Source organism: Carassius auratus, unplaced genomic scaffold (genome assembly GCF_003368295.1).
Source record: "Carassius auratus strain Wakin unplaced genomic scaffold, ASM336829v1 scaf_tig00216276, whole genome shotgun sequence".
Taxonomy (NCBI): domain Eukaryota; kingdom Metazoa; phylum Chordata; class Actinopteri; order Cypriniformes; family Cyprinidae; genus Carassius; species Carassius auratus.
In genome coordinates, this window is record NW_020528487.1 from 413955 (window position 1) to 440840 (window position 26886).

Consider the following 26886-nt stretch of genomic DNA (forward strand, 5'->3'; position numbering starts at 1 on the left):
ATCAACACACAATATATTTGGATATAAAAGCCATGATATGTTGTTGCTGCATATCATAAAACTGAAAATGTATTATATGTCATCTGGTAATGAATCATGTGATCAATTTAAAAGGTCACTGACCTTTTAGGCCACTGCCATTAGTGACATCATCATAATATTCAGTATTGAACTCTTTTGCTAAAAAAGGAGAACAGAACGTTAATATACAAGTAAACAGCAGGATTTGAATAGTATTGAGTCATTTATCAAATATAAAATGGAATTACTAGTTACAGTTGTTCATTATAAAATTATTATTATTATTATTATTTGTAAAATGTGGAATGATTATGCGCTTAAGCTCTCTAACCTGAGAGAAGCTCAGCATCTTCATACCCAGAATGCAGTTCTTCAGAGATGAGACTCCCTGTTAAAGAAGAGCAGAACAGAAACATGTTCATCATTAAAAACAGAATGAATCCTCTTTCCTTTCGATTATAAAACACTGTGTTAGTGAAAACACAACAAATTACTTTATTATTTAACGTAATAAAGAAATAAATCCCATGGTGTTTAGGCCTATTAGCAAACATATGAACCCACTTCTTACTTCCAGAAATATACACAGGAAGAGACAAACACACACACACACCTGCATCTACTGTACATGTACAAACATATAAGTCCCTGTTTATGACCCTCTAAAAATACACACAGGAAGAGACACTGACTGGCACACTCACTCACACATACACACTCCCTCTCTCTCTCTCTCTCTCTCTCTCTCTCTCTCTCTCTCACACACACACACAAAACATGCACCTGCAGCTCTGTGCTTTCTGTCAGGAATTCTGTGGTTTGAAGCAGGAGGTTTAACAGGACTAATAATAGATGAACATCAACTGTCTGACAGACTCTTATTAATGGTATTAAATGAGATTGATGGGTCATGTCTCACCCCTCTGAGTGAAGTGATTGTGTCTGTGCTGAATCTCCTCATAAACGGCCTCAGACATCCTCCTGTGTCTCCTCTTAGAGAGAGCTGTGAGTGTAGACAGACAAACCTGCTGTCAGTTCACAACACATGACTGATCACACACTGAATAAGACACAATATGACAGTCTCTGGATCTCTCCTACCTCTCCTCATCACTCTGTTCTGCTGAATCACTATAAGCAGTGGCACTAAGAGCAGTAAGAGTACAACTCCCAGAACAATCACAAGCACTGGGAGAGACACTGGGGGAGACTCTGGTGGAGGAGTTTGTGGAGGAGAGACTGATGTTGAGCGCACTGGAGGAGAAACTGATGATGTTGTGGCAGGAGTAGTGGAGACTGACACATCTGGTAAAACAGACACAAATACATTCAAATTATGAATACATAAAATTATCTAAAATTGAACATTATTCCTCAGTGTTTGTTGTGACCTGCACAAGTGAGTCCAGCGTGCTCTTTGCGGGAGCAGTCAGTGTTGTTTATCAGGGAGAGAGGACAGTCCCACAGGTGAATCTCATTCCCTCTGCACTCGACTCTATTCAGCCACACAACACCTTTACCAGCACCAAATGTTGAATTCCCATCAGCACTCAGTGGTGCTCCACAACCCAGCTGCCTGCAGACCACCTGAGCATCGCTGATGTCCCACTGATCATCACAGACTGAGCCCCACACAGCGTTATGATACACCTCCAGCCTCCCAGAGCACCGGCCGTCCCCTCCACTCAGTCTGAGAGGAACATGATCTAAAACACACACATCAGCACTGACCAGCTTCAGCACAACATTTACAACAAAGTTTAAAGTTGTGATAATAATAAAATAATCATAATAAACTTACTTGAACACTGTCTCTTGTATGGAGATGGTGAGGTAGAACATGTCAGAAAACTCTGAGGTGACTCACTAATCTGATCCTCTGAGATTAAAATATGTTAATTTCATTTACCACTGAATAGAACAATAATATTAAATTATATAAAAAATAAAATAAATAAAATAAACAAACAAAACATGACAATTTCAAACCATCTTAAAGCAGTTAAATATCATCTTACCTGAGCAGGTGATTTTGGCCACTTCATTATCACAGTCATTCTTTCCCCAGGGTGAAGATGGACACTGCCATAAAGTGGAGTCATGTCGTCGACATTTAAGATTATCAAGCCAGTTACGAGGCTTCAGTCCCTCTGAATAACTGGGTTCACTGCCAGATTTTCCACAGTTCAGCTCTTGACAGATCAGACTCGCTGTGTCTCTGTCCATCTGGTTGTAACACACATTACCCCAGGATCCATTGTAGAAAACCTCCAGATTCCCTTCACAGCCCTCAGTTAACCTGATCTCTTTGAACTCTAGATTGAAAGGGATGTGCATTAAAATAACTGCAATTCAGGTATTGCTTAATTTGAAATAAATAATCAAAATAACTGGTTAATTCAAGGCTGATTCATGCTGATTCATCTAAAATATTATGGTATCCTAATGTTAATGACATGATATGCTATCAGCATTTGCAACATGCATTAGCCTTTTGTTGGGGGAAAAATTACATTTCTGGAGAGCATTTCCTCTAGTGTACTGTTTACCTGAGCACACGACTCCTACATACTTATTGTGTTGACAGTCATGTTTTCCCCAGCCTGGAGAAGAGCAGCTCCACAGAGACGTCTCATTCCCCTCACACTCCACCTCATCCAGCCATATGTGTCCAGAACCAGGACCAAACCAGGCTGGTACCTGCTGGTTACTGAGGGCCACTCCACACTGCAACTGTCTGCACACCACATGAGCATCTTTAATATCCCAGGAGTCATCACACACTGTCCCCCATGAGCCGCTGTGAAAAACCTCCAGCCTCCCTGCACAGTCTCCCCCAGAACCCACCAGCCTGATGGACCCCCGACCTGTTATTCAGAGAAGGAAAATCACATTATTGATCACAAACAACTGAAGAATCTGCCCAGATGTTCTTCTTCTCACCGATGCAGGTGATTGACAGCTGTTGTGTGGAGCGGCAGTTGAGAGTTCGTGGAGATCTGCAGTTCCCCAGATGAGCTTCACTCCCAGAGCACTGGAAGCCCGTCACACACTCATGACTGTGTTCAGGACTGGATGAAGAGGAGCTGTAGAAGTTCAGCACAGAGCCACAGCCCAGCTGTCTGCAGACCACAGAGGATTCAGAGAGACTCCAGGAGTCCAGCAGAACTCTCCTCCAGACCTGATGGATGAAAACTTCCACCTCCCCCTCACACTGTCTCTCTCCAGACAACCGCACCAGACCATCATGAAGAGCCAGAGAGGAATCTGAGTGAAAGATCGGACATTTTACTAAAATACTGCAAATGTGTTAAAGACCACAGAGGAACATTTATTTAATAAATATGATTTATATATTTATTAAATGTTTTATAATTAATTTAAAAACCTAAATCACACAAGCATTAATCTAAAGTCTAAAAAAGTACATGTATAGGGAACAATTACTGTATATTGTATAAGGTTAAGTCGATCAGAAACATAATATTAGTAAATCTCACAGTTAATGTACTCACTAGAGCAGATGACTCCAACATCTCGACTATGAGAACATTCAGCTCGACTCCATGAAGAGATGGAACATTCTGAGAGTTTTGTTTCATTCCCGTCACAATCAAACACATCAGCCCAGATTTCACCACTTCCCTCTCCAAACCAGTCTGATCCCACAACAGACACAGCAATCCCACAATTCAGCTGTCTACAGAGGACACTGGCAGCTCTCATATCCCAGCATGCATCACACACTGTGCCCCATTCATTGAGGAACTGACGTTCAACTCGACCAGAACATATGTCAGGACCATTGACCAGTCTGAGATCATTGTGACCTGCAGGAAATTAAAACGTATTTAAACAAGACATAACAGGATAGTTTAGAGGGAAGAACTAACTGTTTATTTTTATTGCTGTTGTTGTATTACCATTCATAATGCATAACATGCTCATTAGAAATGTTGAACAATTGGATTTTAGTATGTTTAGCGATTAAAATGTTGTAGTTTTATTAACTGACAGGATAAACAGTGACATTTTACCAGAACATATTAGTCCCACGTTGTTGTCTTGAGAGCACTTTATATCATTTGAAGTTGGACACAATCGAATGAGTGATTCATTTCCTCTGCACTGAATCTCTTGTGTCCACATCTGAGCATCTCCTTTGCCAAAAGCAGCTGCTCCCAGCACCTGTACAGGAGCCCCACAGTCCAGCTCTCTACACACAACCTCTGCATCCTTCTGGTCAAAGGCAGCGTCACACACTGTGTACCATGTGTTCCCATAAAGCACCTCTAACCTCCCGGAGCACAGGTGAGGTCCATCAGCAAGTCTTGTAAATCGTCCATAGTTTATGGTTTCTACATATTTGCATAATACATAAAACCAATTAAATTAGAGCCATGGTGAGTGAAACTGTCTCACAGTGAATGTTACAAACAAACAACAACTGTGAGTGATTAAGTCTATCCTTCGATTGAATATTGTAAATAAAAACCTGGGTCATTTCAGCATCAATCTAACCCTAAATTCATTGTTTATAACTAGCTCAGAGACAAACTGTATAAAATGATTGTACATTGCATATGTTGTGTTAAGAGAAGAAAGGTCGATAAGCTATTAAACAATGAGATGCATGAAATCACTTACCTGAACATCTGACTCCAGCATCATAATCATGTCCGTTACAGCCCCGTCTACTTGATTCACAGTCCTTCAGTGCAGACTCTGATCCTTTACACTGCACTTCATTCATCCAGATTTTTCCTGATCCAGGTCCAAAGTAAGAAAATCTTGGTGCTTGTAAAGCCTCTCCACAGCTCATCTCTCTACACACCACTGCAGCATCAGTCAGATCCCAGTAATAATGACACACTGTTCCCCACTGACCATCATGAAGAACCTCCACTCGTCCAGCACAGCGACTGTCACCATTCACCAGCCTCACATTCACACTGTCTGTACATGAGGGATACGTCATAAAATAAGCATACAACAATAAAATATTAACCATATAGAAGTTATAAGAATAACATGTAATTGCATAATCACATGTAAATCAATACAATATAGAATGTTTGAAAATATAAATTGAATTTCATCTGTCGCTGAGTGTACTTACTAGCAGTGATGAGTGTAACCAGTGAAGACAATAAAATAAGTGTCAGACAGTTTTCCATCACTTTGTTTGCCCAAAAAAACTAATTAATTCAGCACCAAAGTTTCTCCTCTGCTCCCTCAAACACACTGAAGAAACTGGCTCCTGTCAGCCCCCTAAAGAGAGAGAGAGACTCACAGCTGCCAATGACACTCACTGTTACCTTATTAGACACAACAGAGGAAATCATCAAACACAATCAGTGACAAATCAGAAAGCAGCATTTTTATTTTCTCCATATATATCAAAAAAGTGTGAGCGCTGATGAGCGGGACTCCTCCTCCAGCGTGAAGAGACACTTCACTGAGGACAGACTCGTGTCAGTCAGAAGTCAGTGTGGAGATAAAGTCACACTAAACTTAAAGCAGATTGATACAGAAACACTGCAGCTTATATTCAGCATCAAAACCTGAACCTGAACACAGCAGACACAAGCACTGATGACTGACTGCTCACTTCAGACACTTACTAAAACTTTACTTCACAAAGAAAAAATATATTTATTATAAATATAGAAAATATAAAATGAAGGGCTATTCAGTCAATCTGTAAATAAAAAATTGGTTTCTATTCCAGATATATTAATTTGCCATTAAATAAAATACATTTGTAGTTGTAGTAGGGTGTTTCATACTGCAATTCATAATTCATCCAGCAGGGGGAAGCAAAACATTTCTTATTGAAAAGACAAGCAGGCAAGCGTTCAATGGAGGACCAAGAAATTCAGAAATTAAAAATAGCTAAACAAAAATATAGATAAATAAATAAATAAAATAACACGGAAAACAAATAAAGAAATAGTTGACTTTATAAAAAAGAAATATAATTTGTGTGTAATAAAATGTAACCAGGAATTTATATTTGTTACTTTTTTTCCTTTATGTATATTGTTTCATTTATTTTTATTCAACTTTTTATTTACTTATTCTCTCATTTATTTCTATATTTAATTTATCTATTATTAATTTATTTATTTTTAAATGTATTTATGCATATATTTATTTTTTTGATTTATTTATTCCACATGTATTTATTTCCAGGTTTCTTTATTCATTTATTTATTTTCACTCTGGTTACTGACATAAACTCTGTTCCCTGAAAAGGGAACTAGACATTGTTTACATTTATATATACTGAAGCAAGGTCCCAGTGGGGGTAGCTGACAGGCAAAGGAGGTTCAGGGGGCGCACAGCCATCATCCAAAAACTCTTTTAACAAAGACAAAACTACTGAAAACAGGCAGTTGACAGGGACTTGGCCCTTTGAAGTGCAACAATTTTCAAAGGCTCGCCACCTATGACTGTTGAGATGTCTAGTAAACAGAGTGCTCACCTCTGAATGACCGACAGCTGAACAGACAGAAGGTGCTGGTCTGCCCACGTCTACAGGCTCATCTCGAGTGTGAGAAGAGGGCGAGAATGGGAACCACTCCATGTTGTCCATGCAAAAGAGAACACGAGAGACAGGTGAACTGCTCCGATCACCAGGCAGATCCAGGCAGGTCATCATTTATTCTCTGTGTCTATCCAGCCACTGAATGCTACATGAGCAACCAATGCACAAGGCTGCTGTTGTTGTAAAAGGCTGTGCCCCTCCGCAGGGCCAGCACAGGCATTTGCGAGTCACCAAGATGTTGAGCTCAGGTGTGGATCCCGTGCAGGAATGTACACTTTTGATCATAGTTGAAGTAGTTACATGTGAAGCAGTCCCAGCCTGCCAGATTATGGTACAGTCTGTAAACACTGGGGCATTTTGAAGCCTGCACAGACTGTTTTTATTGCTCAAAAGTATGTGGAAAGATGCTATGTGCAATGAAACAGACCCTGTGAAAGACAGACACAAGCCTGTAGAATGGACCTTTCCACCACATAAATTCATAGACAAACCTTTCTCTGAATTAACATATTTCTATCTACTATTCACTTGAGACATATGAAATCATGCATCCTTGCCTATATATTTAAAATTGAATGAATGTTTAATCATTACTTAACCATGATCGCACAAATGCCATGCTTATCTAGCTCCAAATTATATTACCTATTTGATAATTCACATTACACTTGGCTAACTCTGTCACATTATCAGAATCTTCTCTTGATCACCCAATCCAGTTTCAAATGCAAAATACAATGCTAGAGACAAAGGATCATAAAATTTTCCTCATAAAAATTCCTCATCTCCTCACACTATAAAGATCACGATCACCAGATCAGGCCAGTTATTTTAGATACTGAGAAGATAAGGAAGCTGAGAAGTCTTTTAAGTTCCCCTAAGTTTGTGCCAGGCTGTGGCCTTGTCTTTCCATTCAGCAAAGATCCTCAGATTTCAGCTGGTTCTCTCTCATCAAGACAACATCAAGAATAACTGGAGCCTCAACAAACTGCATCAGGACAGTTTTAATCAAATGGGCAAAACATGCAAGAATCAAATTTAGTCTCATTGTTTGATCCATTAATGATCCCCACCCCTTATAAAGAAGGGAGTGTTACAACTAAGAAACTGATGGTTTGCTCAAGGCTGTTGATCTGCTGAATCTCAAACAATACTATAACTTATTGCATTCCTGTACTCTACAGCTCCCTTTCCATTGCTAAACTGTGCGTGTGTGTGTAAATGATAAAGTGCTGCTTTGTTTACGGTGGCAATCAAGGAAATTATGTTTAATTGCTGTTCAAGCGACACCTGCTGGCAGAGAGTCAATCTGCATACCAATTCAGCCTGTCTGCTGTTTTGTTTCGTGCAGATTTTTTATGTAGAATATTTTCACAAAACTAAAGTCAGAACATTTCGTTTTTGCTTTTGAATTTCTAAGTTATACAATCTAATGTAGATTAAAAACTGCTAATGCTGCAGCCTCTTTGTCTGGACGGTGTTGTGTTTAAAATACTGTGGTTGCCTCTAATTTTAAACTGAAAAAGACCACAAAGCCTTAGTTTGTTTTTAATGGTATTTATTTTGTTTTACTCATTTGATTGATTGGGGTTTGTTTTAAAATTTCATTTTAGTTTTGTTGTTTGACATATTTCAATTTTACAAAGAATATCGTAACAAATTGTACAATATCGAGATACAGTACTATTTATATTCTGTTATATATATATATATATATATATATATATATATATATATATATATATATATATATATATATACAGAACAGACCAAAAGTTTGGACACACCTTCTCATTCAGAGTTTTCTTTATTTTCATGACTATGAAAATTGTAGATTCACACTGAAGGCATCAAAACTATGAATTAACACATGTGGAATTGTATACATAAAAAAAGTGTGAAACAACAGAAAATATGACATATTCTAGTTTCTTCAAAGTTGACACCTTTTGCTTTGATTACTGCTTTGCACACTCTTGGCATTCTCTTGATGAGCTTCAAGAGGTAGTCACCTGAAATGGTCTTCCAACAGTCTTGAAGGAGTTCCTCGAGAGATGCTTAGCACTTGTGGGCCCTTTTGCCTTCTGTCTGCGGTCCAGCTCACCCCTAAACCATCTCGATTGGGTTCAGGTCCGGTGACTGTGGAGGCCAAGTCATCTGGCGCAGCACCCCATCACTCTCTTTGTTGGTCAAATAGCCCTTGATGCCTTCAGTGTGACTCTACAATTTTCATAGTCATGAAAATAAAGAAAACTCTTTGAATGAGAAGGTGTGTCCAAACACTTTGGTCTGTACTGTATATATATATATATATGGTATATATATATGGTATATATATGGTATATATATATATATATATATATATATATATATATATATATATATATAGTTGTGTTCAAAATTATTCAACCCCCTTGACTTGCAAGAAAATTTGCTGTGGAGGATAACATTTTATGAAATCAATTTAACAAAGGCATCAGTAAAGGATTAGAGAAAGTTTGTTAATACACATTTGAGTGATTCTGAGAATGGAACATTGATGAATCATGATAAAATTCAAATTGGCTCTAAACATTCATGTTAAAAATTATTCAACCCCCTTTGTGCAGAATCTTTTATTTTTTTAAATCACCAATAAACACTGTCTGTAAGTGTTTAGAAGCTTCTGTCACCTCTCTACTACAGTTTTGGCCCGTTCCACACCTGAAAAAGCTTTCAGATCACTGATAATCTTTGGTTTTCACATTGCCACTGCTTTCTTCAAATTCAACCAGATATTTGAAATGAGAATTAAGCCTGGAGACTGAACAGGCCTCTTAAGAACATTCTATGACTGATCCCTGAACCAAGGAGAAGTAGACTTGGATGTGTCCTTTGGGATGACTGGACTGCAGGAAAGTCCATTGATCATCAGCTTCAGTTTTTGCACCAAAGGCATCACAATTCTTGTCAAAATGGCCTGACACTTTAAAGAATCCATGATGTCCTTCATACAGTCATGATTTCCACTTCCTTCTACAGTAAAGAAACCCCATAACAAGACTGATCCACCTCCAAGTTTGAGGATGGAGATGGTGTTCTTCTGCTTTCGAGCTTTGCCACTTTTTGCAGCAGTCATACCGCTGATCCATGGGTCCAAAAAGTTCCAGTTTGGTCACATCACTCCATATAACATTCCTCCAGAGCTCCACAGGTCCACACAAATGAATTGTATCAAGTTCAAGTTGGCTTTTTGTTCTTCTTGATCAAGAGTGGTATTCTGCAACATGTCTCAACATGAAGGCCATATTTGTCTAGTGTTCTTCTTACACACTGTATTGAAATGGTTTTCCTCCTTTCATCGGGTCATCTTGAAAGTCTTTGGCTGTACATTGCAGGTTTTTTCTCAGTTGCTCTGATTAAACATTTTATGATATTGTGCTTTTTCTTCCACACCCTCAAAGATTTTCTGGTAAAACACACTTTAAGCTAAGGAATAAGGCTGAGAGCTGTGTCTCTAGGAACTTTCAATGTCTTGGAAATCATCATATAGCCTTAGCCTTTCTAAAGTAATACAATATTTCTTCTCTTTTGCTTTGTGAGATCTCTGTTGACATTTTTGCTACTCAACTTCAATACATGCATGGGCTAAATGTATGTGTGTAACAGCTCAAGCTAATTCTGTTTTTAATAGAGTTTCTAAAGGCTTAATTGTGTTTTGAGACTGTTTTATTCCCCACCATGCAAATAAGTGATTTAAAAACAGCAATGTTGAATAGGGGGTTGAATAATTATGACATAGCAGTATTATAAAAAAATCTTATAACTCAAATATATTACATTATATATTGACAATATCACTTTTAATATGCCAGTGAACTGTTATAGATGCAAGTTTTATTATATCCTGGATCTTCAGAAAAGCTTGTATTTGTAAAGTACTGCAGTCTCTAGGGGGTTGAATAATTTTGAACACAACTGTATATATATTGCTCAGCCCTAATGAATAATATAATTTGCTTATTTGTTGTAATGTGGGTTTTGTTTCTGTTTTGGGGTTTTGTTTCACGTTCATGTTTTCATGTTTTATTTTGTTGTTTGTGTCATGCTTCCATTGCCCTCGTCTTCATACGTTTGGTTCCTCTTGTTCATTGTGTCATGTTCTGATTGGTTTGTCTCGTCATTTATCAGTTCTGTTTACTCATTGGTTGTCTTAGTCATGTGCCTTGTTCCCCATTGGTTTGTTCATGTCATGTGTACATCTTTGTCTGTTATAAGTAGTAAGGTTTTTGCCCTTGTGCCTTTTGTCATGTATTGATGTGCTGTCGGTGATTTCTGTCTGTTTCATGCCATGCCAAGTCAAGTCTGTTCAAGTCACGTCTGTTCATTCCTCATCAAGTCAAATCTTTGTTTATTGTTTGGATTCTGTTTTGATTGCACCGTTGTCAATAAACTGCACTTGGGTTCATTAGCTCACATCAGTAGACTACTCATTACATTTGTTCATAAGGTAAAATTGATTAATATCAGTATAAAAATAATAAGCTAAATATTGAAAAGCACAAATACTAATATTTGTTGTAACCAAATTTTGCAAAGCATAAAAAAATGAAATAACATAAAAACACATTTATGCATTAGTATCAATATATAAAAAGTCCCAGTAGCTCCAGTATCTGTAATATGACTTCATGAACAGATATATTGGGTGTGGTCATTGAGTCATATGGCCCCTCCTTCTTTGTTTGTCTCCTCCCCCATTTCATCATAGTCTGTTTTTTAAAACAAAAGCAAATTCACGTATTTCATTGTTATAATTTCACCTAGATTTAGTTTAAATAAAAAAAAGTAAACATTATAAGCATATAGTTATAAAATATAAGGTGACAATAACCTACCTAGGTTTCTCTCATCTTCATTGTGTTCTTCACGTTATCATCCTCCTCCTGATCTCCCTCTGATACACATGTAAAACAAAACTTCACATTGTAATTTGTAATATAGCTTGTGTCATATCAGACATCTCATGACTGACTAAGACTATTAGATTAAACATGATAAAGCCATGATGTTTCATTAATGATAGAGTAATATATATATATATATATATATATATATATATATATATATATATCTATTTAGACAGACTCTATTTAGCAATCCTCCATGGGCTACACCGTCCCATATAAGGAACTCTCAGCTTGTTTTTATTTTTTTTATTTTTATTATTAGTATTATATTGTGTTAACCTTTATGTAATGTATGGTTAATTACTTTGGCGGAAAGGGTTATAAGGTGGGAAAAGTTTAAAATAGTCTTCACTTAGTGTGGCTGGCCCTTTTTTATAGCAACTGTTAAACAGTCAGAAGTTTTCAATGAACTGCATTGACTCAAACAGCTGATGCAATCGTTCATATCATATTATGACTTATTTGAAAATAAATTGTGTTTGGGGAACTAAGTTAGTTCTTTATCTCTTCCAGCTCTACAAATGCACCTATGAAACCGCTTATCACTCTCAAGTTCACACAGGAAGAAACTTTTGCTGACACACAAATAAACATGCAGTTTTGTGGTTAGGAGGCTGATAAACTATCATCTACAGATGCATCTGATTACACAAACACAAACAAGATAAACAGTTGCACCCATCTGACATTCTCAGTTCAGAGACTTTAATTGAAATATTGAAATCTTACTTTTTATATGATTAAAATTGATTAGATAGATGTGAATGATAGAAAAAGCTTTACTTCTGCAGTGGATCATGGCCTGTATGTATAAAACCTCTCAGAAATGCTCTTAAGAATAGTCTGAAGCTTTGACGCAAGTCTTAAAAAATTCTTAGTTACAAGTAGGACTTTTCTAAGAGTAAGAGACTTTTATAAAGAAGCTAAAAACAACCCTTAGAAAAGCCTAAGACTTATTCTTAACTGTTGACTGAGGTGATACTTAAGTGTTTCAAACTGTAGATTATATCGATGGTTACTTGTTATCTATCTTGTGGCTGTCTTCAAGAGATGACGTAGGAGGTCTGGGGGATGATGGGCGGAAGACGGAAATAAGAGAACGATTGTATGGTGAATAAAGCGAGACCTCGGCTTTACAAAAAGTATCAGTCAATCTTTCTATACACATCTACATGGTGTCAGAAGTGTGCCTGTAGTGACGATGGCACAAGGACTTCGTAAAATTGACCCCCTCGTCTTTAACGAGAATATTGCGGACAACTGGACGAAATTCAAGTGCGAGTTGTGCATTTACAGCAACGCCGGTCTTTCAGCAGCTACATAAAAAGTGCAAGCGTACACATTTCTGAACCTCGCTGGTCCCGATGCCCAAGATAAATATGACACTTTCTCTTTCGAGGAGGGGGAGGATCCAGAGGATTCAGAGGTACTGGTAAAGAAGTTTTTGAGGAAATCTGTCTGCCTGTAAAGAACGTAATTATGCATTCAATACAACAAACCAGAAGCCACATGAAACAATCCAGTCGTACGTTGTCACGTTAAAAACACTAGCCAGAAAATGCGAATTTGGCCCTCTGCATGACGAACTGATAAGAGATGGATTAGTATGTGGCATTCACAATGACAATATCCGCACACAGCTGCTGAAAGAAAGAAAAATCGAAATTTAAACTCAGCTGTTGAAATATGCATGCTATATGAGCAGTCTGAAAAAGGCAACAAAGAAATAAAAAAAGAACCAAAGAAGGACAGCGAAGTTTGTGCAGTGCAATTTTCTACATGTTTTAAACTGTGGTGGCCAGCATTCATCCGACCGCAGCAGCAGTCCAGCCTTCAACAAGCGCTGCAACGCATGTGGAAAATGGAACCACTTCTCTAAATGGTGTAGATCAAGCAAAACACGGACCTACAACAGACAAGGACAAGGTCAATCTCAGCCAAACAGAGCACCCCACACCATACGCAGGGGAGGACAGACACACAGAATAAGTGAACTTGAGGCACAGATTGCATATGAACCAGCAGACTTTTGTTACTGTGAAAGTGTAGAGGTGCCAGCTGATAGAGGAGAGATATTTACCATCCTGTCCACTTCCAACACAGGGAAGCAAATTAAGGTGAAGACTGAAACTGGAGCTCGGTGCAATGTACTGTCCAGAGGTGTTCTCCAGCACATCAACCCAGGCGCTTATATCAATCACAGCCATGTTGTCAACCTTGTGGCTTATGATGGTGGTCAGATCATAAGGACTTTTGGGTTTCACTGATGTAAACTTCACATGTGGCACATTACAGTTCCATGTCGTTGACAGTGATGTAAAACCTCTATTGGGTCTTAGAGACAGCATCAAACTAGGCTTTGTGCAACTTGGCCTGAATGTGTACGCTCTCCAGCAAGGGGCCCCTTAGCTCATACTGTATAAAGACCTTTTTGACTGCAGCACTATAGGCAAACTGCCAGTAGTGTATCACATGCGCCTAGACCCCTCTGTGCACCCTACAATATGTGCTCCCAGACGAGTGCCATTGGCAATGAAAGACAAAATAGTCAATGTACTCAACAGAATGCCAGGAGCCAAGGTGTTCAGCATCCTTGATGCGAAGTGTGGTTTCTGGCAGGTGCCACTCAGTGAGGAGTCATCAAAGCTGACCACCTTCATGACCCTGGCGGGCCGATATGCCTTCCTCCGGATGCCCTATGGAATCTCCACAGGAAGTGAAGTCTTCCAAAGGTGCATGGAGCAGCTTTTTGAAGGACAGCCATGCACCATTGCTGTTGATGACTTCCTTGTTTGGGGCAGCACAAGAGAAGAGCATGATCTGCGCCTCCGGCAAGTCATGGACAGAATACGTGCCATAAATCTTAAGCTCAACCCTGACAAGTGCCGTTTCCGGGTATCTGAGGTGTCATATGTGGGTCACCTTCTAGCAGGGCATAAAACCTGACCCTACAAAGACAGATGCAGTCCGTTCTATGCGAACCCCAGCAGACAAATATGATGTTCAAAGGTTTTTGGGCATGACAAACTATTTATCGAAATTCATCCCAGGCTATAGCGAAATCACAGCACCCCTGCGTCAACTCCTGCTTCAGGATGCAGAATGGAGCTGGCAGGAGCACCACATGGCAGCATTCACTAGACTTAAAGAACTCCTCACAAGTCCTCCTGTACTCCAGTACTTTGACACTCACCAGCCAGTGGTGTTAACTGCAGATCCCTCTCAGCACGGCCTGGGTGCTGTCTGTCTCAAGAACAGCAAACCAGTGGCGTTTGCCTCAAGAGCACAGAGATTGAGTCACGCTACGCTCAGATAGAAAAGGAGCTGCTGGCCCTTGTCTATGCTTGTCAGAAATTCCATGATTACATATATGGCCATCCAGTGACCGTCGAAATGGATCATCAGCCCCTTCATCGCTATTCTAAGAAAACCAATACACTCAGCCTCTGCACGTCTTCAGAGGATGATGCTTAAGCTGCAGCGCTATAACCTCAATGTCATCTACAAGAGAGGCAAAGAGCTATACCTAGCAGACATGCTCTCACGTGCACACCTGCCCTCGACTGACTGGGCCGAATCTACTGAGGACTATGATGTCATGACAGTGGAAGCCCTTTCCTCAAGGAGAACTGAGGAACTGAGACGGGAGACACAGGCAGACTATCTATGCAAGCGCTTATCTGAAGTCGTTGCCGCGGGCTGGCCGGACTCATCAAAGAAGCTGCCACATGACCTCAGGCAATTCTATGCCATGAGGGATGAACTCACAGTTGATAATGGACTATTGCTCCGTGGTCAGCGTTTTGTCATTCCCCACTCACTGCAACACTATTATGTCAGACAGCTGCATCAAGGGCCCCCAAAGCCTAGAAGCAACAAAGCGCAGGGCCAGAGAAACCATGTTTTGGCCACCCATGGAGCTCCTCAGCAGTTAATGACTGACAACGCAGCATATTTCACAAGCAGGGAGTTCAAAGAATTTGCCTGCACATGGCATGGAAATTCTGTCATGTCACCAGCAGCCCCCACTACCCTCAATCAAATGGGCTTTGCTGAGAGGACTGTATGCTCAGCCAAACACCTTCTAGAAAAATGCACACGTGATGGAACAGATGTATATGCGGCACTGCTCAATCTACGCAACATACCAAGGGATGGGCTGCCCTCACCAGCCCAGCGCCTGATTTCTCGACGCACTAAAACCCTTAATCCCATGACCAAAGCCATGTATGTGCCAAAGGTAGAAACGCAGGTCCAGGCAGCTCTAACACGTATCAGAAAAAGGGGAAAGACACACTATGACAGGTCAGCCAGACCCTTGGCCTCATTGCAAGCAGGGCAGACAGTGAGATAACAGACGGAAAGGGGATATGACAGACTGGGAACGGTAATAGGAAAAGCACCACAGCCAAACAGCTACCAGGTCCAGGCCGGAGATGCCACATACTGTATGTGAGAAACAGGCACCACCTCCTACATAACAGTACACCCCGCCTACAACAACAGAGGTCCCACTTAACACCAAAAATGAACCTCTGCCAGAACCCCTGCCTAATGTCGACCAGCCACAGACAGAACAGGTACAGGAATCACCTGTGGTTGTCACCCGCTCAGGGAGAATATCAAAGCCCAACTCCCTATACAAAGACAACACTACATAAGCTATGACTGTTCATGACTCCCTTATTGCAGCAGTCCTGTTGCTTGTGGCCATTTTAAGGGGGGTTGGAAGAATGTTGCATCCTGTTCTGGTATGTGGGTTGTACACTGTTTGCCAGTTCCACTGTTCATGTGCACCTTCATAACAGGTAAAGCTAAAGGGCTAACTATTGCTAGCATATACTGTATATAGCTGTTAAAATCTTTTTTTGTTGTTGTTGTTTATTTATTTTAAATTTTTTATTCATGTTTTTATTCATGTTAAACCTATCCAGGTATATAATGTAGATTATATCGATGGTTACTTATCTATCTTGTGGCTGCCTTCAAGAGATGACGTAGGAGGTCTGGGGGATGATGGGCGGAAGACGGAAATAAGAGAACGATTGTATGGTGAATAAAGAGAGACCTCGGCTTTACAAAAAGTATCAGTCAATCTGTCTATACACATCTACACAAACTAAGGACTGCAATGATGTCAGCCCAAAATGGCTGACCTGCACCTCTGAAACAGCCAATAGAGAGCGTACTCATGTGAAGTCACAGCAGCACAACACTAATCATTTAATGTAACTACAATAAAATCATTTATGACATTGAAATATTTTAATATTTAAATTTATTAAAATAAATTGCTTAGTGTGACGAGTGGGGCGGGGCCGAGAGACGTGGGAACGAGGAGTGAGGCCAGGTGTAGTGATTGGAGATGAGCTGCACCTGCGCCCCACCACCTGTCTCGAGGCCCACGTAGGAGATGGAAGGATATAAAACTGGAGCGACGACCGTGAAGGACGAGAGAGGACCAGGCCTGGGCTTTAGTTTATGTTTTGCTTTTTTTTTCTGTTTTGTGTTTATTTTGAATAATTAAAATGTTATTTGATTGTGCGCCGGTTCCCGCCTCCTTCTTCCCGGTGATTATGGAGATTTTATTATTACAGTGGTGCCGAAACCCGGGAGAAGGAGGGACGCGCTGCTGAAGATCCCTCGCCGCTGTGGTGAATCTGCGGTGCCATCGAGCTGGCGAGGAGTGTGCCGCCATGGACGCTCGAGGCGGTGGGCTGGAACGAGTTGCTGGGGACGGGCGAGCTCGCTGCCGGCCGCCCGTGATGTGGAGGGGCGGTTGCCGTCCATGAGGGAGCGGAGGAGTCGGCACCGTTCGCCAGGGGGCCGGAGCCAGCTGCCATCCGCCGGAACGGGGATGGCACCACCGGTCTCGAGTCCCACGTAGGAGATGGAAGGATATAAAACTGGAGCGAAGACCGTGAAGGACGAGAGAGGACCAGGCCTGGGCTTTAGTTTATGTTTTGCTTTTTATTTGCGCGCATCAGTCGTCCGTGAGGGGCTGATGCGCTGTTTTGTGTTTATTTTGAATAATTAAAATGTTATTTGATTGTGCGCCGGTTCCCGCCTCCTTCTTCTCGGTGATTATGGAGATTTTATTATTACACTTAGCATTTTGCAAATTTATCATAAATTATTAATGATTCTTTGAAATAGTGTTCTATTGGTATGTCTCCTCGTTTACAGTTGGAGCAATGATGTGTTCATGAGTTCCATTAACAGCTCCAACAACTCCAGGAAAGCCCACAATCTTCATGAAAGTAGCTTGTTTTATAGCTTGTTTTTTTCAGCATGGTTTGATGGTCAGTTGGAAAGTCAATGAACTGACATTTATTAGTGATGTCCGGCCTAGGAAATTTGACATCTTCACCCTTAAAAAAAAAAAAAAAAAAAAGTGCAAGATTTTGTAATCAATTTCTTGGACAAACATTATCTACATTCCGAGACATGATGCCATAAAGGCAGGTTTACTGATCTAAAGTATATAAATATAAATAAAGATCAGTGAACTCACCTTTATGAGGTCATCTAGCAACATTAAGTGACCAGTTTAAGCTACTTTCAATTGAAAGCAGCTGGCAATACTGGTCAGTGTGTTGTTGTTTTTTTTTTTTTTTTTTTTTGTATTTTGTATTTTGATGGTTTAATGGAACTTGGGGTCACAAAAAATGATAATAATCCACGTCACTTTAAGCCACTGTTTTTTTCTGCTTACTGTGTCATCACGGTGGACTGCTGCATTTTTCCACATTTCCAGCCAAAAATGTATTTACAGTTCTGCAGTTAGAGCATTGACTAGTTGAGTGAAAGAGGTTATTAAATGTCTTAATATAATTAATAATACAAACTTGTTGATCTTGGCAATCAAGTTTGTATTGTTTTATCAAATCCATATCATCATATAACTCCAGTATGTCATATCACTGGAAAGTGTGTGTCCCCTCCTCTTTGTGGCTGTCTTGTTACACCTAACTAGGTTAGGAGACCTCTTCAGCTCTCTTAAATAAACTCCCAGTCTTAACACTCAGGAACTTTTATGAATCGTTCTTATTCTTAAATCTAGGAATAAGAGTAAAATTACGTCATTCTTAGAATTTTGACACACTTAAGATTAAAATTTTACTCTGAGCAGCTTTATACATATGGGCTCAGATCTGTATCACTGAAGTCTCCCATCATTTAATCTCATTTGACTGCAGTCTCAAAATTTTGATTACTTTTGATTATTGTTGATGGCCTTTTCTCGCCAAGGTATTCATCATTTCTAAACCGATAAATGGTAAAATAGTTCAATCTTTTAACATCCTTTCATGATACCTCACCCCTTTGAGTGATGTTGTCTGTGATAAATCGCGTGATAAACTGCCTCAGTCTGTGTCCTCTGAAGTCCTGTGTACCAGTCAGAGAGAGCTGTGAGTGTAGACAGACAAACCTGCTGTCAGTTCACAACAGATGACTGATCACACACTGAATAAGACACAATATGACAGTCTCTGGATCTCTCCTACCTCTCCTCATCACTCTCTTTCGCTGAATCAGTATAAGCATTGACACTAATAGCAGTAAGAGCACAACTCCCAGAACAATCACAATCACTGAGAGAGACTCTGGTGGAGGAGTATGTGGAGGAGTGACTAATCTTGATGGGCCAGATGTACTGAACACTGGCAAATCTGTCATTATAAAAACAGGCAGATACAAACATTAAAAATAATGCAAAAAAAAAAAAAAATATATATATATATATATATATATATTCCGGTGACCTTCACAGGTGAGTCCAGCGTGCTCTTTGCGGAAGCAGTCAGTGTGGTTATTCAGGGAGAGAGGACAGTCCCACAGGTGAATCTCATTCCCTCTGCACTTGACTTTGTTCATCCACACAACACCTTCACCAGCACCAAAGACTGAATTCCCATCAGCCCTCAGTGCTGCTCCACAACCCAGCTGCCTGCAGACCACCTGAGCATCACTGATGTCCCAGTGATCATCACAGACTGAGCCCCACACAGCGTTATGATACACCTCCAGCCTCCCAGAGCACCGGCCGTCCCCTCCACTCAGTCTGAGAGGAACATGATCTAAAACACAAACATCAGCACTGACCAGCTTCAGCACAACATTCACAACAAAGTTTAAAGTTGTGATAATAATAATACAATTATAATAAACTTACTTGAACACTGTCTCTTGAATGGAGATGGTGAGGTAGAACATGCCAGAAAACTCTGAGGTGACTCACGAATCTGATCCCCTGAGATAAAAAAATCGAAAAATAGAACAAAATAATTAAAGGGATACTCCACCTTAAAATGAAATTTTGTCATTAATCACTAATCCCATGTCGTTCCAAACCCGTAAAAGCTCCGTTCGTCTTCGGGAACACAATTTAAGATATTTTGGATGAAAACCTGGAGGCTTGAGGCTGTCCCATAGACTGTCAAATAAACAGCAGTGTCAAGGTCCATAAAAGGTATGAAAGTCGTCATCAGAATACTCCATCTGCCATCAGACGTGCAATCTGGGTTATATGAAGCGACGGGAACACTTTTTGTAAGTGAAGAAAACAAAAATAACAACTTCATTCAAGGATGCGCTGTTTCTTTGTGTATTTAGCTTTGATTTAGAAGAAAACAGCGCATCCTTGTGGTGCGGATGACTCAGAAGAGCATACGCAGCACGGTGATATGAAGAGACACAGAGGAGACCGTTGCCAAAGGAGTTATTGAATAAAGACATTATTTTTGTTTTCTTTGCTTACAAAAAGTGTTCCTGTCGATTCATATAACCCAGATTGCATGTCTGATGGCAGTGTTCTGATGACAACTTTCATACCTTTTATGGACCTTGACACTGTTATTTACTTGGCAGTCTATGGGATAGTCTCAAGCCTCCAGGTTTTCATCCAAAATATCTTAAATTGTGAGATGGGGGTAAGTAATTCATGACAAAATGTTCAGTTTAGGGTGGAGTATCCCTTTTAAAGGCCAAAAATATATATATATATATATAAACAAACAAAACATGACAATTTCAAACCATCTTGAATCAGTTAAATATCATCTCACTTGAGCAGGTGATTTTGGCCACTTCATCATTATCACAGTCATTCTTTCCCCAGGGTGAAGAAGGACACTGCCATAAAGTGGAGTCATGTCGTCGACATTTAAGATTATCAAGCCAGTTACGAGGCTTCAGTCCCTCTGAAAAACTGGGTTCACTGCCAGATCTTCCACAGTTCAGCTCTTGACAGATCAGACTCGCTGTGTCTCTGTCCATCTGGTTCCAGCACACATTACCCCAGGATCCATTGTAGAAAACCTCTACATTCCCTTCACAGCCCTCAGTTAACCTGATCTCTTTAAACTCTAGATGGAAAAGGATAAAAATCAATAGCAGTTATAGTGTTATATTGAGGAGCGGATGAGTGAGTAGTTTGGAAAACTTAAAAAGTTTGATTAAATTTATTATTTACATTATTGTTTACCTGAGCGAGGGCTGGACGATATGGCCAATGTTTATATCACAATATATTTCTAAATTTCGGTCGATATGATATAATCCTGATATCGATATGAACACAATTAAAAAACCCTCATAAAAACATAAAAACGCCCATAACAGATCTCTTTGCATACAAACTTATGACAAATGAATTTGTCAAGTTTATGACACCTCATTTAAAACCATATAATATTTTAGAAAAAAAGCAGCACAAATAAGTTTAACTTTTTTTTTTTAGCCTTCAAACAATAAATGTGAAATTACTGTCAAAAATCTCAGATTCACCTAATTAATATTAATATTAATATCTTTAACTTCAAACTATAGGCTCATATACACTACCATTAAAAAAGGTTTTGAACAGTAAGAAATTCTCTTCTGCTCACCAAACCTGCATGTATTTGATCCAAAATACAACAAGAACAGTAACATTTTGAAATATTTTTTACTATTTAAAATAACTGTTTTATATTTGGAAATATTTTAAACCTTAATTTATTCCTGTGATTTCAATGCTATATTATTAGCATCAATACTCCAGACACAATCCTTCAGAAATCAGTCTTATATTCTGATTTGCTGCTCAAAAAAAAAAATTATTATGTTGAAAACAGCTCAGTAGAATTTTTCAGTTTATTTTTTTGATGAATAGAAAGTTCAGAATAACAGCATTTATCTTAAATAGAAATTGTAACATTATAAATGTCTTTATCATCACTTTTGATCGATTTAAAGCATCCTTGCTAAATAAAAATTTCTATAATTTCTTTCCAAAAAAAAAAAAAAGAAAAAAGAAAGAAAGAAATTATACTGACTCAAAGCTTTTGAATGGAATAGTGTATAATGTTACAAAAGCTTTTTTGTTTCAGATAAATGCTGATCTTTGGATCTTTCTTTCCATCAAATAATCCTGAAAAAAAATGTACTCAACTGTTTTAAATATTATAATCAGCAAATCGGCATATTATAATGATTTCTGGATTATATGATATTGAAGACTGGAGTAATGCTGCTAAAAATTCAGCTTTGATCTCAGGAATAAACTACATTTAAAAAATAAAGCAGTTATTTTAAATAGTACAAATATTTCACAATTTCAAACAACTGTTTTTGCTGTACTTTGGATGAAATAAATGCATGCTTGGTAAGCAGAAGAATTATTTGAAAGAAAAACATTATACAAAAAAAAAAACATTTTAAAAATCTTACTGTACAAAATCATTTGACTGGTAGTGTAAGCTGATTATTCTTATAGATTGAAACAGATGTGCTTTAGCAGTATAAAGAGTATGAAAAGTTTGAGTTGCTGGAGACGGATTTGAATGCGAAGTGAATGTCTGATTGAGAGCGGTAGAACTATCGGTTTCTCCAGTAACGGCTCTGAACAAAGCAGCTCCGCTTATGAACGCTTCTTTATATCGGATAAAAAAAAATGCCATCAAATCTTTTCTGAAGACACTCGGTTCACTTCAGATATACATTCATATAAAACACCCGCGACGTGTTTTGACTTTGAAACGTGCAGTGCTCATGTTTATTGAACGAAGTCAAACACCACAAAAGAATCAGTGTATGGGAAATACTGCTAATGTATATCAAAATATCTGAATGAAATGTTTAAAAAAATTTAAAATCATATCACCTTATATCGCGATACATATTGATATTAAATTACTGTCTAGTCCTGACCTGAGCAAATGACTCCAACATCCTTCTTGTGTATGCAGTCATGTTTTCCCCAACCTGGAGAAGAGCAGCTCCACAGGGACGTCTCATTCCCCTCACACTCCACCTCATCCAGCCATATGTGTCCAGAACCTGGACCAAACCAGGCTGGTACCGGCTGGTTACTGAGGGCCACTCCACACTGCAGCTGTCTGCACACCACATGAGCATCTTTAATATCCCAGGAGTCATCACACACTGTCCCCCATGAGCCGCTGTGAAAAACCTCCAGCCTCCCTGCACAGTCTCCCCCAGAACCCACCAGCCTGATGGACCCCCGACCTGATATTCAGAGACAGAAAAACACATTATTGATCACAAACAACTGAAGAATCTGCCCATATGTTGTTCTTCTCACCGATGCAGGTGATTGACAGCTGTTGTGTGGAGCTGCAGTTGAGAGTTTGTGGAGAGCTGCAGTTCCCCAGATGAGCTTCACTCCCAGAGCACTGGAAGCCTGTCACACACTCATGACTGTGTTCAGGACTGGATGAAGAGGAGCTGTAGAAGTTCAGCGCAGAGCCACAGCCCAGCTGTCTGCAGACCACAGAGGATTCAGAGAGACTCCAGGAGTCCAGCAGAACTCTCCTCCAGACCTGATGGATGAAAACTTCCACCTCCCCCTCACACTGTCTCTCTCCAGACAACCGCACCAGACCGTCATGAAGAGCCAGAGAGGAATCTGAGTGAAAGATCTGACATTTTACTAAAATACTGCAAAAGTGTTCTACAGAGGAACATTTATATAATAAATTTGTTTTATTTCAATATTACATTTATATAAGTAAATTCAAAATTTAAATGACACAAGCATTAATCTTCAATCTGAAATGTATAGGGAATATATACAACATTTTGTATAAGATTAAGTCTTCCAGTAGCATAATGTCAGTAAATGCTACAGTAATATAAGACTCACCAGAGCAGATGACTCCAACATCTCGTCTATGAGAACATTCAGCTCGACTCCATGAAGAGATGGAACATTCTGAGAGTTTTATTGCATTCCCGTCACAATCAAACACATCAGCCCAGATTTCATCACTTCCCTCTCCAAACCAGTCTGATCCCACAACAGACACAGCAATCCCACAATTCAGCTGTCTACAGAGGACACTGGCAGCTCTCATATCCCAGCATGCATCACACACTGTGCCCCATTTACTGAGGAACTGAAGCTCCACTCTTCCAGAACAGATGTCAGGACCATTGACCAGTCTGAGATCAGTGTAATCTGGAGAAAGAACACAGAGTTTACTGAGATTTTAAGTAAGAGAACAGAGATAATCTGAGTAATTCTCATGTTCTTAATTCTGTTTAATACAGTCACTCAGAGCTTATAATGATAAATAAATAAATAATAATAAATAGGTTAAACAATTTACCAGAACATATCAGTCCGACATCATTTTCATGGGTGCAGTTTATTTTAAATGAGTTTGATGATGGACAGTGTCGAATGTGTGATTCATCTCCTCTACACTGAATCTCTTTTGATCCAATCTGAGCGTCTCCTTTGTCAAAAGCAGCTGCTCCCAGCACCTGTACAGGAGCCCCACAGTCCAGCTCTCTACACACAACCTCTGCATCCTTCTGGTCAAAGGCAGCGGCACACACTGAACCCCATCGTCCTCCAAAATATATCTCCACTCTCCCAGAGCACAGGTGAGACCCATCCACAAGTCTTGACCTTCCATAGTTTAAAGTTTCTGATTTTATTTACAAGAAAGAGAAGACCATCTGTCACTATGATTATGATACAGACATGAAACAAGAAGAAAGTCCTTTAATTAATTTAAAAGGATGAAAGTGAGAAGATTAGACCATAAAATATGCTAATTGTTTATGAATTGCTCTGAAAACAAATTACACACAATTATTTTAAACCGCATATCAGATGTTTATGGATGAAATCTGATCAGCGATGCCTTAACAGGGTGATGTATGGAGCAGCTCACCTGAGCATTTGACTCCAGCATATTCACCATGACTACAGCCATGAACACCCCATCCTAATGATCTACAGTCCTTCAGTGTTGATTCTGATCCACTACAGTCCACATAACTCATCCAGATTGGTCCTGATCCTTGTCCAAAACGAGCATCACCCAGAGCCTCTACAGCTTCTCCACATCCCATCTCTCTACACACCACTTCAGCATCAGTCTCATCCCACTCATCATCACACACTGTTCCCCACTCACCATAATGATGAACCTCCACTCGACCACTGCAGGGACTGTTACCTCCAACCAACCTAACAGTCTCAAAATCTGTACATGAAAGAAAGAGATTTACCCACATTAGCAGTAGAACATCCTACATTCATAAGCAGAATATGGCAAAATAAGTTCCAAAAAATAAAATATTAAGTTAGTAAATTCAAACTGGACAACTAAATCTGGTTAAGAGAATATTACAAATAATCTTATGATCATTAATTTAGTTGACTGTAAAAGCTCTAATCATTCATAACATTTATTTCATAATTAAATTATCAGTGTCACTAGATCTTGTTTTCTAAATATTACACAGGCATCTATTCACTTTCTAACTGTATGAGCCATCATAGATAAACTGCTCATATAAACGTATAATTTCACCTCTTACTGTCTATTTTGTACTCACCAGATGTGGTTAGAGTTATTATAGTGGAGAGTAAAACAAGTTTCAGATATCCCTCCATCATCTTCTGCTCGTCACACGTCTGTTTGACTGTCAGCACAAGTTTCTCCTCTGCTCCCTCAAACACACTGAAGAAACTGGCTCCTGTCAGCCCCTAAAGAGAGAGAGAGACTCACAGCTGCCAATGACACTCACTGTTACCTTATTAGACACCACAGAGGAAATCATCAAACAAAATCAGTGACAAATCAGAAAGCAGCATTTTTATTTTCTCCATATATATCAATAAAGTGTGAGCGCTGATGAGCGGGACTCCTCCTCCAGCGTGAAGAGACACTTCACTGAGGACAGACTCGTGTCAGTCAGAAGTCAGTGTGGAGATAAAGTCATACTAAACTTAAAGCAGATTGATACAGAAACACTGCAGCTTATATTCAGCATCAAAACCTGAACCTGAACACAGCAGACACAAGCACTGATGACTGACTGCTCACTTACTGAAACTTTATTTTAAAATTATTTTTCTATAAATGTATATAAATTAGAATAAACTGCACATTTTAATGTTTATTAAGAAATAAATGTGCATAATATTAGGTGGATTTTACTTCACCATTATGATGTTCTAATCAAGAGCGCAATAAACAGTATGTTAATATATTATCAAATGAACTGGACTGATTGTGTACAACAGCAGAAGGCTATTCAGACAAGATCTGTAAATAAACATTGTTTTCTATTCTAAAGATATGAATTCGGCATCATGTAAAATTTAAGACATTTGCATGTGTTTAACCCTGCAATGTGTAATACATCCAGCAGATGGCAGCATAATACTTCTTATTATAAAGAGGAGGAGACAAGAGTCTTGTCCTTGTGTCACCACATGAGGGAGCTTCTCACTTTTTTCCGGACAGAATATGTTAATTTATTTAGTCAGCTACATTACTATGGAGGGCCAGATTACTCAAAATTAAACAATTAAATAAATGTTGAAATATATAAATGAATTGTGGAATACATAATGAAATAATTAAATACATTAATGAATGCAGAGATGCAGAAATAAATATATATTTATTTATGTATGTACTTATTTATTAATTTCTTCATTTATTTATGTTTAATTATGTATTTATTTATTTATTCATTCATTCATTTATTTCCTCCCTCCACATTTCATTTTCAGGGCTATGGGTAACGGTTGTGGGCACGTCACTCAGTAGGCGATGTCACCTTTCAAACTCGATTTCTTTGGTCTTTGTAACTTAGGTGACTTTTATTGTTTTTATGTATTTATTTTGCATCATGAGCTATGGCTGAGGATGGTACAGTAAAAGATCTGTTGTTGAATCTTGCAGATGAAGTCTTATGTAAATGCTGAAATTGGGGTTTCATATTATGTGAAAGCTTGTTTTGTGCCATATCTTTGCTTTTTGATTGCTTTAAGCTAAATGTATGTTTTAACTTTGAACACCACTGTCTCATTGCACAGGAAAGCAGCCACACATG

The 26886-nt window shown here is 39.1% G+C and overlaps 1 protein-coding gene across 1 annotated transcript; it reads right to left on the minus strand.

The window, feature by feature from the left end:
- Positions 1-1395: 1395 nt before the first annotated feature.
- Positions 1396-24888, minus strand: LOC113097438 (scavenger receptor cysteine-rich type 1 protein M130-like). The gene is made up of 11 exons (XM_026262677.1): positions 24708-24888; positions 23901-23983; positions 22714-22996; positions 20589-20888; positions 4669-4977; positions 3769-3851; positions 2965-3190; positions 2571-2888; positions 2040-2336; positions 1823-1900; positions 1396-1727 (listed from the first exon to the last, which is right to left on the minus strand). Exons 1-11 carry the CDS (start codon positions 24886-24888, stop codon positions 1396-1398), a joined length of 2490 nt encoding a protein of 829 aa, XP_026118462.1.
- Between the last annotated feature and the right edge of the window lie 1998 nt (positions 24889-26886).